At 45.2% G+C, this 16,849-nt stretch overlaps 1 protein-coding gene across 4 annotated transcripts in view; it reads left to right on the forward strand.

Annotated features, from left to right (window-relative positions):
• The first annotated feature begins 248 nt into the window (after positions 1–248).
• DGKB (diacylglycerol kinase beta) overlaps positions 249–16,849 on the forward strand; it is a 463,387-nt gene continuing 446,786 nt past the window's right edge. For all 4 annotated transcript variants that reach the window (XM_024209048.1, XM_024209050.1, XM_024209049.1 and 1 more), the window contains exon 1: positions 249–318. In XM_024209048.1, coding sequence (XP_024064816.1) covers positions 249–318 — 70 coding nt within the window. The remainder of the gene's footprint in view (positions 319–16,849) is intronic.

Consider the following 16,849-nt stretch of genomic DNA (forward strand, 5'->3'; position numbering starts at 1 on the left):
TTTGTACTTGGTATGTATATTTTAATTATTTTCCCCTCTTCTTTTAACAGTGCTGTAATTCGTCGTTGAAGCCACATATTCAAAACAGTTTATACCATCAAACATTTTATATAGACTGATTCTATGTCTCATAAACTCTCTAAGCACTGTGAATTGAAACTACCAAACTACGTGGAGTTTGCAAGCGATTAACACGTGGGTCAAATGGCATATTTTTCTGATATTTAATAAGGAGCCTTATCACCATTATGATGAACCGGGAGAAGTGGGTTAACCTCAGTCCTTCAGAATTTTCTCAGCTTCAGAAATATGCAGAATGTAAGTACTTATTGTTTGAAATATTCTATGTAATTTCACTATATTAATTCAACATTAAGTCTACTTCAAATTGAAATGTAATACAAAAGATTGTCCTGAGGCTGTATGTTGGCATGTTAAATTTGTATTCTGTGGTGATTAAATTGTATTTATTTTTTAGCTTGAATTAGACTTTGTCCCCAAAGATTTGGTTTCTAAGTAAATTATATTTTTAGCATAGATGGCTTAAAAAGTTTTTTATGAATATATAGGGTTTTCAGTTTGGGAAGATCTACCTATACTAAGTATTCATGGACGGGATATGAAACACCTCTGCCAAAAGGATTGTAGACTATCTGGAAGCCAATTTGCCTGCCATGTGGTGTTAAGTTTACTGTTTCACTTCACAGGCATGTAGGATTTGGAAGTGGTGTAAAGAGAGCGTGCTCAGCCATCAGTGACACAAGCATCTTGGCTTGTACTATTGCATTTGCCGCTGGTGGATGCAGAGAAATATTGATGGATTTTAAGGAGCGTATCCAGCTCTTTACCAGGAGGATGGTTTCCAGTGTTGAGACACATGAAGATACAGTAGGGATTTGAAAGTGTTGAAAATAGGAATGTGTGTGACTCCTGTTGTTTTCAGTGGGATCTGTTTGCATGCGTTAGTGGGAGGACTAGGATTTTATAAAGTAAATTATTTTACCCAGTATAAGGTTGTTTGGAACAAAAGGATGTTATGTCTTCCCAACTGCTTTGTGTCCGTAATAAAAGTTCTCACATAGTAAAGATAATTTATTCAAGAGAGTATTGGGTCTGCCAGATATAATCCTTGGTTTGAAACTCTAACCAGGTGAAAGTGTTTTCACTGGATGATGACATTGGTAAGAACATTTTTCAAAGTGTGCTCAAGACTTCTTAATTTAAAATGTATAGCTTTATAAGAAACACTACTTAGACATCAGGTGCAACTTTTTTCACAGTATCTCACAACTTTGGCTGGGTTTGAACCATTTCACTCAGAATCCAACTACTGAGACTAGTAAAACTAATGTTGAGAAAAGAGACGGAGATATAAATATTTATGACAGAATTGGATTACAGGATATGTTTCCAGTGTACCCTAAATCTGAGTCTTATACCAAATACCACTCTCAGAAGGATAAAAATTGTAAAAGAACAGAGCTTTAAACAAGGTGTATGTTTGGGCATATGGATTTAGCAGTTACTGAAGGAATAAGAATAGGAACACACAAACATTTTGACAATCTAGATGAGCTGGCAGATGTAATATTGTAACAGTAATAAGGAATGATACAATAAGTATATTAAATGCTTTTATTGGCATATTATATGCTTTTATTTCCATGATATATAGTTAGAACTATGCTGACTGTCACAGTGAGACTGTTAGGAAATCAGTCAGCACAAGTGTCAAATTAATAGTGCCAGAGCTACACCCTTTTAGATAGGGTGACCAGATGTCCCGTTTTTAAAGGGACAGTCCCGTTTTTTGGGACTTTTTCTTATATAGGCGCCTATTACCCCCCCCACCCCCTGTCCCGTTTTTTCACAGTTGCTATCTGGTCACCCTACTTTTAGATCCACAATAATATTTGTAATATGAAATGAAAACACTTATTGGATACTGTAATATCTCCATAGGAACTGAGAAAGGGTTAAACAAGCTCCATCGTTTTTTTCAAACAACATGTTAAACATTTTTATGAATAACATATTTTTATGAGATGCTATGTATGAAAATTATAAAATATATCAGTGATTCATTTGCCAGCCACAGACTATCACATTGGATTAGCATTTGCTGTTTCTTGCATTTAATTTGATATATAAGCTTAATTTTCTAAAATCTTAACTACATTATGTTATGTATAATTTTAACTTTTCAGAAAACTCTTAACAGTTATAGTAGTTTGTAATTGAGAAAGATAACATTTACAGTTTTTATTTCAGTTAGTGCTGATGTGTATAGTTCTCATTTTGGGCCTGATTCAAAGCCCATTGAGGTCAATGGATTTTGGATCAAGCCCTTAGTGATTGTTAGGACAGTCAGACCCTTTTACCAATCCTCACTGAGATCAGGCTAATGCTTCAACAAAACAGTGTGAACAGGATATATATATATATTTTTTTTTGGACGGGGAACAATACTATAAAATCATGCTTTAGATTATTTTAACTGCAGTGTGTTGGCGTGACTGGCATGGTACACCAAACCCTTTGAGATATTTGGTAGTATATTACATGCACCAGGAGATTGAAAGAAACCTTTTTAAGCACTTCAACATTTCATTTCAATATCAATTTTTTTTAAATATAATTGAAAGAAATTTTGACAAATTGAAAAAATCAAAACATTTCATTTCAAAACTGTTGAAACAAAACATTTTGATTGTTTTTTTTAAACCTAAACAATTTGGTGAAATTGACACGAATTTGCAGACTATTTCAGTTGACCTGAACAGCCTTTCTCACTGAGAAAAAGTTTTGAATGAAAAATTTCACCCAGATCTAGTTTATAGCTTGATCCTAGCTTTGTTAGAGGTGAGGACTGATAGCCCAGTGAATGTATTCCCTAAATCAAAGGCCCTGCTTCCTCAAGGACTGAGTCTTAGGGACTTTCTCAGTTTCTGATTAGTGTGGATTGAGGGTAAAGGAGAGTATTCACCCAGATTCCTCCTCATTTGCTCACAGTCACAAGAAATGTTACTTAAAGTGCTACCCAGAAGTTGGCAATAAATGTACATCTCCCAACTACTATGTTTAAATATGATTATAGTGGTCATGTCCTTGGAATCCAACTGTGGATAGGACCTACCTAAGTAGTACATTGGGGCTTGCCGTCATTGCAGTATAGAGGTGGGAATGTGGTATAAGATTTAAAAAATGCTTTCTGTGCTATCTATTGAAACATTTTTATTGGATGATGTCATGCAGGGCCAGAGACTTTCACAGTTTTGAGCTCATCCTTTCCTCACTACAAAAAGAAATAGACTAAGGGTATGTCTACACTACGAGAGTAGTTCGATTTTAGTTAAATCGAATATGTGCAATCGATATTAGAAAGTCGAACGTGTGTGTCTACACTAAGGACAGTAATTCGACTTTGTCAGTCCACACTACCAGGGAAAGCGTCGACATTGGAAGCAGTGCACTGTGGGCAGCTATCCCACAGTTCCCGCAGTCCCCGCTGCCCAGTGGAATTCTGGGTCGAGCCCCCAATGGCTTCTGGGTAAAAAATTGTGGCGAGGGTGCTTTTGGGTAACTGTCGTCATCCGTCAGTCACTACCGCCCTGCCTCCCTCCCTGAAAGCGCCGGCGGGAAATCAGTTCGCGCACTTTTTGATCAGTGACAGCGCGGACGCCACAGCACTGCGATCATGGATCCCGCTGCGACCATCGCTGCAGTTGTGGCCGTTCTCAACGCCTCGCACCTTATCATACACCTTTCCCAGAGGCAGATGCAGAGAAATCAGGCGAGGAGGCTACGGCAGCGGAGTGAGGGCCTGAAGTCGGAGAGTAGCACAGAGCTGTCAGAAACCACGACACCCAGCGCCGAGGACATCACGTTTGCAATGGGGCATGTGGATTTTGTTGAACGGCGATTCTGGGCCCGGGAAACAAGCACGGACTGGTGGGACCGCATAGTGCTTCAGGTCTGGGATGAATCCCAGTGGCTGCGAAACTTTCGCATGCGGAAGGGGACTTTCCTGGAACTTTGTGAGTTGCTGTCCCCTGCCCTGAAGCGCAAGGACACCCGCATGCGAGCAGCCCTGACTGTCCAGAAGCGAGTGGCCATAGCCCTCTGGAAGCTTGCAACGCCGGACAGCTACCGGTCAGTCGCGAACCACTTTGGCGTGGGCAAATCTACCGTGGGGGTTGTTGTCATGCAAGTAGCCAAGGCAATCGTCAAGGTACTGCTGTCAAAGGTAGTGACCCTGGGAAACGCGCAGGCCATCATAGATGGCTTCGCTGCGATGGGATTCCCAAACTGCGGTGGGGCTATAGATGGGACTCACATCCCTATCCTGGGACCGGGCCACCAGGCCAGCCAGTACATCAATAGAAAGGGCTACTTTTCAATGGTGCTGCAAGCACTGGTGGACCATCGGGGACGGTTTACAAACATCTACGTCGGATGGCCGGGCAAGGTTCATGACGCTCGCGTGTTCAGGAACTCTGGTCTGTTTAGACGGCTGCAGGAAGGTATTTACTTCCCGGACCACAAGATAACTGTTGGGGATGTGGAGATGCCTACAGTGATCCTCGGGGACCCAGCCTACCCGCTAATGCCCTGGCTCATGAAGCCCTATACTGGCGCCCTGGACACAGAAAAAGAACTCTTCAACTACCGGCTGAGCAAGTGCAGAATGGTAGTGGAGTGTGCTTTTGGCCGTCTCAAGGGGAGATGGAGAAGCTTACTCACTCGCTGTGATCTCAGCGAAACCAATATCCCCATCGTTATTGCAGCTTGCTGTGTGCTCCACAATCTGTGTGAGAGCAAGGGGGAGACCTTTATGGCGGGGTGGGAGGTTGAGGCAAATAGCCTGGCTGCTGATTACGCCCAGCCAGACAGCCGGGCGATTAGAAGAGCCCAGCGGGACGCGCTGTGCATCCGGGAGGCTTTGAAAGCTAGGTTCCTGAGTGAGCAGGGCAACCAGTGACTATTAAGTTTGTTTACAGAGAAGCTGAACCTGCCCCCGTTTCTTTACCCAGTTGCCGTCGACTATCCTCTCCACTTACATACCCCCTTCACCCCCTTCCCAAAAAATAAAATCTGTTCTGTTTTGTTCATGGACACCGTTGTCTTTATTACTGTTTTCGCGGGAATGTTTTAAACCTGGGACGCAGACTGTGGCGGGGGGCGGGTTTAGGGTTGTGATGCAAATGATGCTTCTAAACTCCAGGAATGACAGGCTCCGCGGTGGTGGACTGGTAGTTTCAACGGAGCCTGCCAGCCCTCCTGGCCGGGACTGCGTGTATGTGTCGGCTATGTGACTGTCTTGCAGGGGGAGGAGGGTTACAGATCCCCTGCTGCGCGGCTCTGTGATCCAGGGTAAGGACCGCTGCATAAGATCTGTAACTGCCCTCCCCCGCCACCAAGTCACAGAGCAACACCACCGCCCCCACCACACAGAACATGAAAACCACCTCCCAGACTGACCAGGATAACTAGTCACTGCACTGTATATGTGCCCTGCTGCTGCACCTGCCCCCTGCTAAAGGTGACTGTCCTGTCCAATGACCAAGGCCCTTCCCCCCCCTTCAGACAGACTCCCCTCCAAAAGAAGAGGATGGAAACAGAAATGAACAGAAACGTATTCTTTATTAACAACCGCACATGGAACGGGGGGGTGAAACTTGAACGGGGTCTTGTGTGAGGCGGGTAGGAAAGGACTTTTCAAATTTTGGGGAATGAGAGCCTTCTAGTGGTAGAGCAGTCCGCAGGGGTGGAGTGAAATTTTTCCCGGCCCCTTCCACCCCTCCGTGTTTGGACTTTGGGTGAGGGGTGTATGGGACTTGGTGGCGGGGCAGGGCAGTTACAGAGAGACTGCAGCGGGGCTCTCTCCTCCTGCCTCCGGTCCTGCAGAACATCCACAAGGCGGCGGAGCGTGTCCGTTTGCTCCCTCATTAGTCCAAGCAGCGTTTGAGTAGCCTGCCTGTCCTCCTGTCGCCACCTCTCCTCCCGTTCCATGTTTGCCCGGTGCATTTGGGACAAGTTCTCCCTCCACTGTGTCTGCTGGGCTGCCTGTGCTCGGGAGCATTCCATTAGTTCAGCAAACATGTCTTCCCGTGTCCTCTTCTTCCTCCTCCTAATGTGCGCTAGCCTCTGGGCAGATGTGGCTGTGGGAATTGGAAAAAGGGAGTGAATTCCTGAGACAGAGCAATGTATCTGTGAACAGAGAACATAGTCTTTCTCTGTGAACAAGACCATGCAGAGCACCTATCACACGCGCACTGAGGACAAGGTCGAATTTTCGGCCCTCGCCTACAGTGCCTGCGGTCTTGCTGTGGCGAGCTGAGGAGCAGGGCAGGACACCGGACTTTGTCTAGATGGCAAACATGGTAAGCCGTAGACTTGTGGCCGCTTAAAACTTTAAGAGTGGCACTGGCCTCCTTTCACATAGAAAGCAATGCGAGTCTCTGCTGGCAGCAATCCTGCAAGCATGAACTCTGGCCCTGTCCCAGCCCCTCGCGGCTGTAAACCGCGTGGCTGTAAACCGGCGGTTGCAGTTCTGTAAAGGGACGGGCAAGCAGTCCCAATACTAACTTTCCCCTACCTAATTCACAGCAGGGAGTCATGCCAGACATCACCCTCCTGAAGGTCTCCGAGAGCCAGAAGGAGAAGATGCTCCGGGACAGCCTGCAGAAACCGGGGCCATTTGCTGCACTGCTGTGCAAAGCCATGATCCCGGAGTACCTGCTGGCGTTGTGGCAGGGAAACGTGTCCTACCACGGGGGGCCTAATAAGCTGTCCCTGCCCAGGAACCTGCTGATGAGGCTTGAAAAACACCTGCAGGAGGTGTATGAGGAGTTCTCCCCGGAGGATGTCGCCTCGATCCCCGGTTACATTGACCAGTTCTTGGCTTAGGTGCCCTTGGAGGGACAAATGACTGCAGGGTTTTGGGCACTATAATCATGAAGCGGACATTGTGAGATTTTTTTAAAATGGTTCGGACTATATATTGAGGCGCCCAAAGACGGAGTAATCATGATACACTTTGCACTGATTCCCCTTTTGTTTGACTTTCCTGTTTACATGTTTTTAAGCACTTTACCCACTGTTAATATTTTCAATCTTCCTGTTTTGTTGCAAATAAATGTTTACATGTTTTAAAGCACTTTAGCTACTGTTAATATTTTAAATATGCCAGTTATGTTGTAAATAAATGTTTGGATATTTAAAACACTTACTGCTTGATCCTTCCCCTGAATCTGTGTCTGGGGTAACGGCTGGGGAGGGTTGGTAGGGGATCTCTGTCAGGGTGATGAAGAGCTCCTGGCTGTCGGGCAAATCAGCGTTGTAAGCGCTGTCTACTGCCTCGTCCTCCTCATCTCCTTCCTCCTCTTCCCCGTCCGCTGAGGAACCGGCCGCGGACAATATCCCATCCTCAGAGTCCACGGTCAGGGGTGGGGTAGTGGTGGCGGCCGCACCTAGGATGGAATGCAGTGCCTCGTAGAAACGGGATGTGTGGGGCTGGGATCCGGAGCGTCCGTTTGCCTCTTTGGTCTTCTGGTAGCCTTGTCTCAGCTCCTTGATTTTCACGCGGCACTGCGTTGCATCCCGGCTGTAGCCTCTCTCTGCCATGGCTTTAGAGATCTTCTCATAGATCTTTGCATTCCGTCTTTTGGAGCGCAGCTCGGAAAGCACGGACTCATCTCCCCACACAGCGATGAGATCCAAGACTTCCCGATCCGTCCATGCTGGGGCCCTCTTTCTATTGGATTGCACGGCCATCTCTGCTGGAGAGCTCTGCATCGTTGCCACTGCTGCCACTGCTGCTGAGCTCGCCACGGTGTCCAAACAGAAACTGCGCTTCAAACTGCCCAGACAGGAAAAGGAATTCAAATTTTCCCGGGGTGTGGCTGGTCAGAGCATCCGAGCTCGGACTGCTGTCCAGAGCGTCAACAGAGTGGTGCACTGTGGGATAGCTCCCGGAGCTATTACCGTCGATTTCCATCCACACCTAGCCTAATTCGATATGGCCATTTCGAATTTAGCGCTACTCCTCTCGTTGTGGAGGATTACAGAAATCGATTTAAGGAGGGCTCTATGTCGAACTAAATGGCTTCGTGGTGTGGACGGGTGCAGGGTTAATTCGATATAACGGCGCTAAATTCGACATAAAAGCCTAGTGTAGACCAGGCCTAAGAGTAGCTACAGAAATTCCCAATGTGGAGACAACACTTTATTTCCAGTTTAAGATCTTTCCTCCTCCTGGTCTATGTAGAGAGATGTTTGTAGAAGATTATAATTTAGAGATGCTCCCTCATAAGGGACAGTATAATGAACATAGGAATTTGGAGATGTTCCCAACCGCCACCTTCAGGCGGGGCTGGATTCACACCTTACATGCCACTAGGCACAGCATCTTTAGCATCTCCCCTGCCTACAGTTGACCTTTGTGTTTTCCGTGAAAAATTAAACTCTTAACCAACTTTTAGGCGCCCTAGATTGTTGGTGCCCCTAGACATGTGCCTACTGTGCCTAATTGGACATCTGGCCCAGCCTTCGGGGCACACCGCATGGCTGTGTAGAACAGTTTGCCAGAGATGCTCTCCAGTTTGTTTTAATAAAGTTTTATTCCTTTCTCATTCACTGGTTCCTTATTTAATGAACCCCAAGATTATTACATGGTGTCAGAAGTGCTGATTGAGAAGGAAACTGCAGTCATTTTGAAATTAGCGCCTGTGTTTGCAATGGAAAGCAGAGACAAAAAGGCACCAGAGAATCATATGGAGTGCTAGGCACAGAGGCTTTTGAATGTCTTTGGTGAGCGCAATAGTAACTTGATTAGCTTAAGAAGGTGAAAAAAAAGCCACAAATGGATGTGTTGCAACCTCTATCCAGTCTACAATTGTCAGGCAATGTTGCAGAAAACTGGAAAAAATTCAGACAGAGATCTGAATTGTATTTAGCAGCCATAGGGGCAGAGGAGAAAAATGATTAAGTGAAATCATTAGTCTTTTTGCATGTTGTTGGGGAGGAAGCATTGGATGTTTATAACAACTTTCAGTTTGAAGAAGGTGAAAGCATGAAGTTAAGTAAAATACTGACTACATTTGAGGAATATTGCATGCCAAAAAGGAATGAAACCTTTGAGAGACACATTTTTTACATGCATGCAAAAAACTAATGACACCATAGAGCAATATGTCGCAGAATTAAGGAAACTCAGTAAAACCTGGGACTTTGGTGAGCTGATCGAGTCTCTGGTCAAAGATAGAATCATTTGTGGTTTTAAAGGAAATGTGTTAAGAGAGAGTCATGAAGGAGACTTAATTTTAGAAAAAGCTCTCCAAATATGCAGGGCAGCAGAAACTGTGAAAGCACAAGCCAATGAGCTGAATTCACTGAGAACAAAAGAATATAGTCAGAATAGGTCAAATCAAAGAGTGGAACCACTTGCTATGAAAAGCACTGCTGGGGGAAGACAGGGTACAGATGGTTATATGGAAGGTGTGGATCACAGCATGGCCCCAGACAGTGTGTTGCCTTTGGGACATTCTGGCATAAATGTGGGGAAAATAATCATTTTGCTAAATGCTGCAGATCCCAAATGCAGAAAAGTCAAGTCTATTCAGTTAAAGACAATCTGGTTGAGGAGTTTTTCATAGACATACTGGGATCTAGCAAGACTGATGGGAGGGACTGGATACTGCCTATGACTGTGAATGGAACAATTATTCCACTGAAACTGGACACAGGAGCTCAGCTTAATATTCTGTCTGAACAAGATTATGAGAGCCTGAAAATAAGACCGAAACTGAAACCTACAAAAATAAAAGAACTGGTTATTTTGGAACAAATATACCAGTGAAGGGGAGGTATAAAAAAGAACATTTCAAACTACCAACCAGAGAAGAAATTATGGCTCAAATTGCAAATGCTCAATATTTCAGTAATTTGGATGCATCCTCACGTTTTTAGCAGCTAAAATTAACTGATCAAAGCTCAAAGCTATGTACATTTAATATCCCGTTTGGAAGATGCAGATTCTTACACTTATCCTTTGGCATAGCTTTAGTACCAGAAGTGTACCACAAAACCATACATATGATCTATGAACGTATTAATGGTGTTGACAACTCAAGGGATGACGCCATTATCTGGGGCTCAACGAAAAAGGAGCATGATCGTAGACTTTGGGAAGTCCGGGATATAACTAGAGCTACAAACCTCAAACTAAATAGGGAGAAATGTGTTTTAGGGATTACAGAACTGACTTTTGTTGGGGACATTATTTCCAGAGAAGGTGTAAAACCTGACAAGAGGAAGATTTTAGCCATTGAAATGGTGCCATGTCCCCAGTCAAAGAAAACTGTCCAGCAGTTCCTGGGAATAGTTAATTATCTTGGAAAACTCATACCTAAGGCTATGTTTTAGTCATGGGGATTTTTAGTAAAAGTCATGGACAGGTCATGGGCAGTAAACAAAAATTCACGGCATGTGACCAGTCCATGACTTATACTATACACCCCACACTAAATCTTTGGGGGGAGGGGAAGAACAGCCCAGGGGATGACATGGATGTTCTGGGGGTTGATGTGGCCCAGGGGGTGCTGCAGGTGCTCTGGGGGAGGGTGTTGGCGGGACTGGCAGGCCTCCTATCTGGCTCCTCGTGGCTCCCCCCAGGCGGAGACGCAGACCCCCCTAGGTGGAGGCGCGGCCAGATGGCTCTGTGCACTGCCTCTGCCCCAAGCGCCAGCTCCGCAGCTCCCACTCATAAGGGACTGCGGAGCTGGCGCTTGGGGCAGAGGCAGCGCACTGACTGGGAACCATGGCTAATGGAAGCTGAAGAGGCGGTGCCTGCGGGCAGAGGCAGCGTGTGGAGCTGAGGGAGGGACAGATGAGGTGGGATCTGAGTTACTACAGAGAATTCTTTCCTGGGTGTCTGGCTGGTGAGTCTTGCCCACATGCTCAGCGTTTAGCTGATTGCCATATTTGGGGTTGGGAAGGAATTTTCCTCCAGGGCAGATTGGCAGAGGCCCTGGGGGTTTTTCGCCTTCCTCTGCAGTGTGGGGCACAGGTCACTTGCTGGAGGATTCTCTGCACCTTGAAGTCTTTAAACCACAAGTTGAGGACTTCAATAGCTCACACATAGGTTAGGGGTTTATTACAGGAGTGGGTGGGTGAGATTCTGTGGCCTGCGTTGTGCAGGAGGTCAAACTAGACAATCATAATGGTCCCTTCTGACCTTAAAGTCTGAGTCTATAACATGTCACTGCTTCTAGGAAGCCCCCCAAGGTAAGTGCCGCCCAGAGCGCTAACCCCCTTCCGTGCCCCAACGCCCAGTCCTGAGCCACCTTGCACACCCAGACTCCAGCTGCTGCTGGGGGAGGAGGGCGCAGTGGCCCGAGACTGTCCCAGGAGCGGCCGGTGCGGCTGGTCCAGGGGCTGCCCGAGCTGCTCAGATGGCTTCAGGCCAGCTGCTGCAGAAGTCATGCAATCTGTGACTTCTGTGACCTCAGTGACAAACGCATAGCCTTACTCATCTCTAATCTATCTACCAAAGCAGCGGCTTTGAGAAAACTGCTAGAGAATAAAAATGAATGGTATTGGCAGGGCCGGCTCCAGGCACCAGCCGACCAAGTACATGCTTGGGGTGGCACCTTGGAAGGGGCGGCCAATCTTGGGGTGGCAGGGGGCGCTTGGGGTTTTTTGGTTTTGTTTCAGCGGCGCTGCACTGGGGGGTCGGGGGCTGGCACGGCGCTCGGGGGGCGGGGGTTTGGGCGGCCCGGTGCGGCGCTCGGGGCTTGGGCGGCGTGGTGCTCGGGGGTGGGGGTTTGGGCGGCCCGGTGCGGTGCTCGGGGGGGGCGGGGGTTTGGGTGGGGCGGTGCTCGGGGCGGGCGGGGGTTTCGGCGGTGCGGCACTGGGGGGGTCAGGGGTTTGGGTGGGGCGGCGCGGTGCTGGGCGGGGCAGGGGTTTCGGTGGCATGGCGCTCGGGGAGGGGGGTGTTACGGCGGGGTGGCGCACTTTTTTTTTTTTCTGAGGGGGGCAAAAAAGTTAGAGCCGGCTCTGGGTATTGGGGTGCAGAACAGGAGGAATCATGGGAAGATTTAAAACAACAACTGATGCAAGAAACTGTGTTCAAGTTCTATGCACCCAGAAGGCCTGTTAAAATCTCAGCAGATGCTTCACAGTCTCGGTTAGGTGCAGTGATTTTACAGAAGCGTGAGGATTGTTGGTAACCAGTGGCATAAACATCCAAATTATTGACTGAGGCAGAAACCAGATACACTCAGATAGAAAAGAAGCTTTTAGGAATATTGTTTGCCTGTGAGAAATGTAATCAGTGTATTTATGGACAGCCAGTGGAAGTTGAAATGAACCACAAGCCCCTGATAGCATTATTTAGTAAACTTCTAAATGACTGTACCTTAAGGATTCAAAGCATGATGATAAAGCTGCAAAAGTATTATTTGGCTGTGCCCTACTTGCCCAGTAAATTCATGTTCACTGCAGATGCATTTTCCAGAGCAGTGGCTCCCATGAAACCAGGCAAAACTTTAGACAGCCAGTCAGGATAAGGAACTGGTTAAAGGGGAAACTACAACGGGTCGTACTGAAAGGAGAATTGTTGGCTGCAAGGAGGTTACTAATGGAGTTCCTCAGGGATCGATTTTGGGACCAATCTTATTTAATCTTTTTATTACTGACCTTGGCACAAAAAGTGGGAGTGTGCTAATAAAGTTTGCGGATGACACGAAGCTGGGAGTTATTGCCAATACAGAGAGAGACCAGGATATCCTACAGGAAGATTTGGATGACCTTGTAAACTGGAGTAATAGGATGAAATTTAATAGTGAAAAGTGCAAGGTCATGCATTTAGGGATTAATAACAAGAATTTTTGTTATAAACTGGGGACACATCACTTGGAAGTAATAGAGGAGGACAAGGACTTCGGAGTATTGGTTGATCACAGGATGACTATGAGCTGCCAATGTGTTATGGCTGTGAAAAAAGGTAATGTGGTCTTGGGATGCATCAGGCGAGGTATTTCCAGTAGAAATAAGGAGGTGTTAGTACCGTTATACAAGGCACTGGTGAGACCTCATCTGGAATATTGTGTGCAGTTCTGGTCTCCCATGTTTAAGAAGGATGAATTCAAACTGGAACAGGTACAGAGAAGGGCTACTAGGATGATCCGAGGAATGGAAACCCTGTCTCATGAAAGGAGACTCAAAGAGCGTGGCTTGTTTAGCCTAACCAAAAGAGGGCTGATGGGAGATGTGATTGCCCTCTATAAATATATCCGAGGGATAAATACCAGGGAGGGAGAGGAATTATTTAGGCTCAGTAACCAATGTGGACACAAGAACAAATGGATATAAACTGGCCATCAGGAAGTTTAGATTTGAAATTAGATCGTTTCTATCCATCAGAGGAGTGAAGTTCTGGAATAGCCTTCCAAGGGGAGCAGTGGAGGCAAAAGACATATCTGGCTTCAAGATTAAGCTTGATAAGTTTATGGAAGGGATGGTATGATGGGATAGCATAATTTTGGCAATTAATTGATCTTTGACTAATAGTGGCAAATATGCCCAATGGCCTGTGATGGGACACTAGAGAGGGTGGGATCTGAGTTACTACAGAGAATTCTTTCCTGGATGTCTGGCTGGTGAGTCTTGCCCACATGCTCAGGGTTTAGCTGATTGCCATATTTGGGGTCGGGAAGGAATTTTCCTCCAGGGCAGATTGGCAGAGGCCCTGGGGGTTTTTCGCCTTCCTCTGCAGCGTGGGATACGGGTCACTTGCTGGAGGATTCTCTGCACCTTGAAGTCTTTAAACTACAAGTTGAGGACTTCAATAGCTCAGACATAGGTCAGGGGTTTGTTACATGAGTGGGTTGGTGAGATTCTGTGGCCTGCGTTTTGCAGGAGGTCAGACTAGAAGATCATAATGGTCCCTTCTGACCTTAAAGTCTGAGTCTGAGATGCAAGCCTATGCAGGTGTAATTGTAAAGTCCATTCTCTTAGCTCACAGGAAACTGCAACAAATAAGAGATGAAACAGAGAAAGATGAATCGTTGGGAATCCTTAAAGAAGTGATAATTAAACTGAAGAAATAAGTAGTTGCAGTCCAAGTATAAGAGACTATTGGAACTGCAGACATGAACTTACTGTGATAGATTGGGTGATTTTTCAAGGGCAGTAAGGTTGTAATTCCAATGAGCCTCCGAAAATAAATGTTACAGAAGATCCATGAGGGTCATTTCCAAATAGAGAAGTGCAAACAACGAGCACGATATATGCTGTATTGGCCGCGGATTGATCACAGCATTGCTAATGTGGTAGGAAACTGCTTTTCCTGCTTGAAATACAAACCATGCCAACAGGCAGAGTCACTGAGACCTCATCCATTTCCACAAGGCTGTATGAGGCACTGATTTATTTACCTGGCCATCAAAGGATTATTTAATAGTCCTAGATTATTATTATTCTTTGTATCCAGAAATTTGCACACTGCACAATACTAATAGTAAGTCAGTGATCGCCAGCATGAAGGCAAACTTCTCCAGACATGGAATTTCAGATGAAGTCTTTAGCATAATGGGCTGCAGTTTTCCAATGTAGATTTTAGGCAATTTGCCATAGATTGAGATTTTTCATCACAAAAGATCAAGTCCAAATTACCCCCAATCAAAAGGAATTGTGGAAAGGTCTATACAGACAATAAAGAACCTTATGAAAAAGACTTTTGACGATGGGAGTGATCTGTATAAAGCGTAACTTGTTTACCGAAGTACACCCTAGGAGAATGGATTTTTTCCAGCTCTGCTGTTAATGGGGAAAAAGGATCAGATCTTATTTAACAAGCACTGATATCTTGCTGAAATCTCATAACAATGAAAACATACAGAAGATGAAAATCAGAAGTGGAAGCAGAAATATTATTTTGACAAAAGGGCCCGTGATCTCCCATCTCTTAACCCAGGTGATGGAGTGTGTCTGAGGAATCACACCTCTAATACTTTGGGCCAAAGAGGTACCATTAAAGAACAGCTGCCTCCAAGATCTAATGTACTCTAGACAGACCAGGGAGACACATTTCAATATAATCAAAGGGATTTACAACTAATCCCAGAAAATTCCAACACTTTGATTCTGGCATTTCCCATCTGACTGATCCTTTATCATTGAGGCACAAAGGAGAAACTGTCAAGGAACAAGAGAGCCACTCAGATGCCAGTGAAAGGCTAATACTGAGAAGATCAGAGTGGGAGATTGAGTCTTTCAGGATGTTTAGAGACTTGCTAACCTGCATGGAGAAGGGGTATTTGAGGAAAGTGAGTGGTAAAGACTCACTCGAGAGTGATTTGCTGGTAACCTCTCCTCTCTAGGTAGTTGACAGATTGGGTTTATGGAAATGTACTACATGGGTTGAGAATTGTTATTAAATAGTTGTTAGCTGTTTATATATATATATATGTACATAAGTTAATTTGTTTTTCTTTAAGAGGGAGGATGTAGAAATATGTTTGTACAAGATTATAATTTAGAGATGTTCCCTCATAAGGACAGTATTCTGAACATAGGAATTTGGAGATGTGCCCTGAAGGCAGGCGCTGGGGACACCCCATGGCTAAGTTCACCAGAGATGCTCTCCAGTTTGTTTTATTAAAGTTTTATTCTTTCTCATTCAGTGGTTTATTTAATGAACCCCAAGATCATTACAGTCTCAATTTTTAATTAATTTTCTGCTTAAAGGCCAATTTGTGGAGCAACACAAATGTTCATTTAAAGAGAAGAAAAGTGAATTTGTGGAAATGAAAGTACATTTTAGTTCAGATTTGGCTCTTCAGTAGCTAATGACTTTTAAAAAATAATAATTGTTCCAGATTATAGTTATTCTTTCCTCTCCTCCAAAGAGAGGAGTTAAGTGATCAAGTTAAATTCTCATAGCTGCTACTCTTATGAAGAAGAGGTAGTGCAAGTTTGGGGGGGCTTGTCCTTCAGTGGTTTTAGAACACTGAAGATGATAAAATAAAAATAAAATAAACTACTCTTTGAATACATTATGATTAAGAAAATAGAGTAGATGCCAAATCCTGAAGAGCAAAGCATAGAGAAATGCATACAAGTTATAACTCATGGAGTAGAAGAGAAAGATGTACCTCTTCCTATTGGACCTCCACCAGTGATCACCTCTTTGCCCCTGTCTTTGTTCTCTCTGTTCCTGAACCTTTTACTGTTTGTTTCTTAGTCCAACTGAGTGACTGATCCAATTCCTGTTAAAATCAAGGGCAGTGTTTCCATTGACTAAAAGAGGAGTTTGGATCAGGCCTGTATTCTTGAAACTGCAAGGTCTGCACATGAAAAGCTCTTATTGAAGTCGGTGGGTAGTCTGTGTGCAGGCTCAGGCCCCTAGTCCAAAAGGAGAGACCTTGCCTCCTTGAGTGTTTGTAAAGTGCCAGGTGCATGCGTGATGCTATATTATTAATAACAATAGCAGCCTGGATGGTTAGGGTAGTGAGAAATGTGGGTGAAGCTGGGTGATGTAACTCTCTCCACTGTGATCACATCACTATGTGCAGGACTAGTTTGGGGAGGGTCAGTGCTCAATGGGACATCTCATTTTCAGATGGGGAAACTAGGGCTCCCATTGACATCAATGGGAGATTTGACATTGATTTAATCATCCTAAAATATGGCCCTTTGTTTAATTCCAGAAGCAGGATTAGAAAACAGTGCCTTGCTCTTAGGCTGATCTTGCTCTCCTGAATCATGCAGCATGTCATGCTCCTGAGCTGCTTTCTTTGTGACCAAAGGGCATAGTGGCTGCTCCAGCTGGGAGGGAGCTTGCTAC

The sequence above is a fragment of the Terrapene carolina genome, unplaced genomic scaffold, assembly GCF_002925995.2.
Source record: "Terrapene carolina triunguis isolate 2854851 unplaced genomic scaffold, T_m_triunguis-2.0 Scaffold84, whole genome shotgun sequence".
Taxonomy (NCBI): domain Eukaryota; kingdom Metazoa; phylum Chordata; order Testudines; family Emydidae; genus Terrapene; species Terrapene triunguis.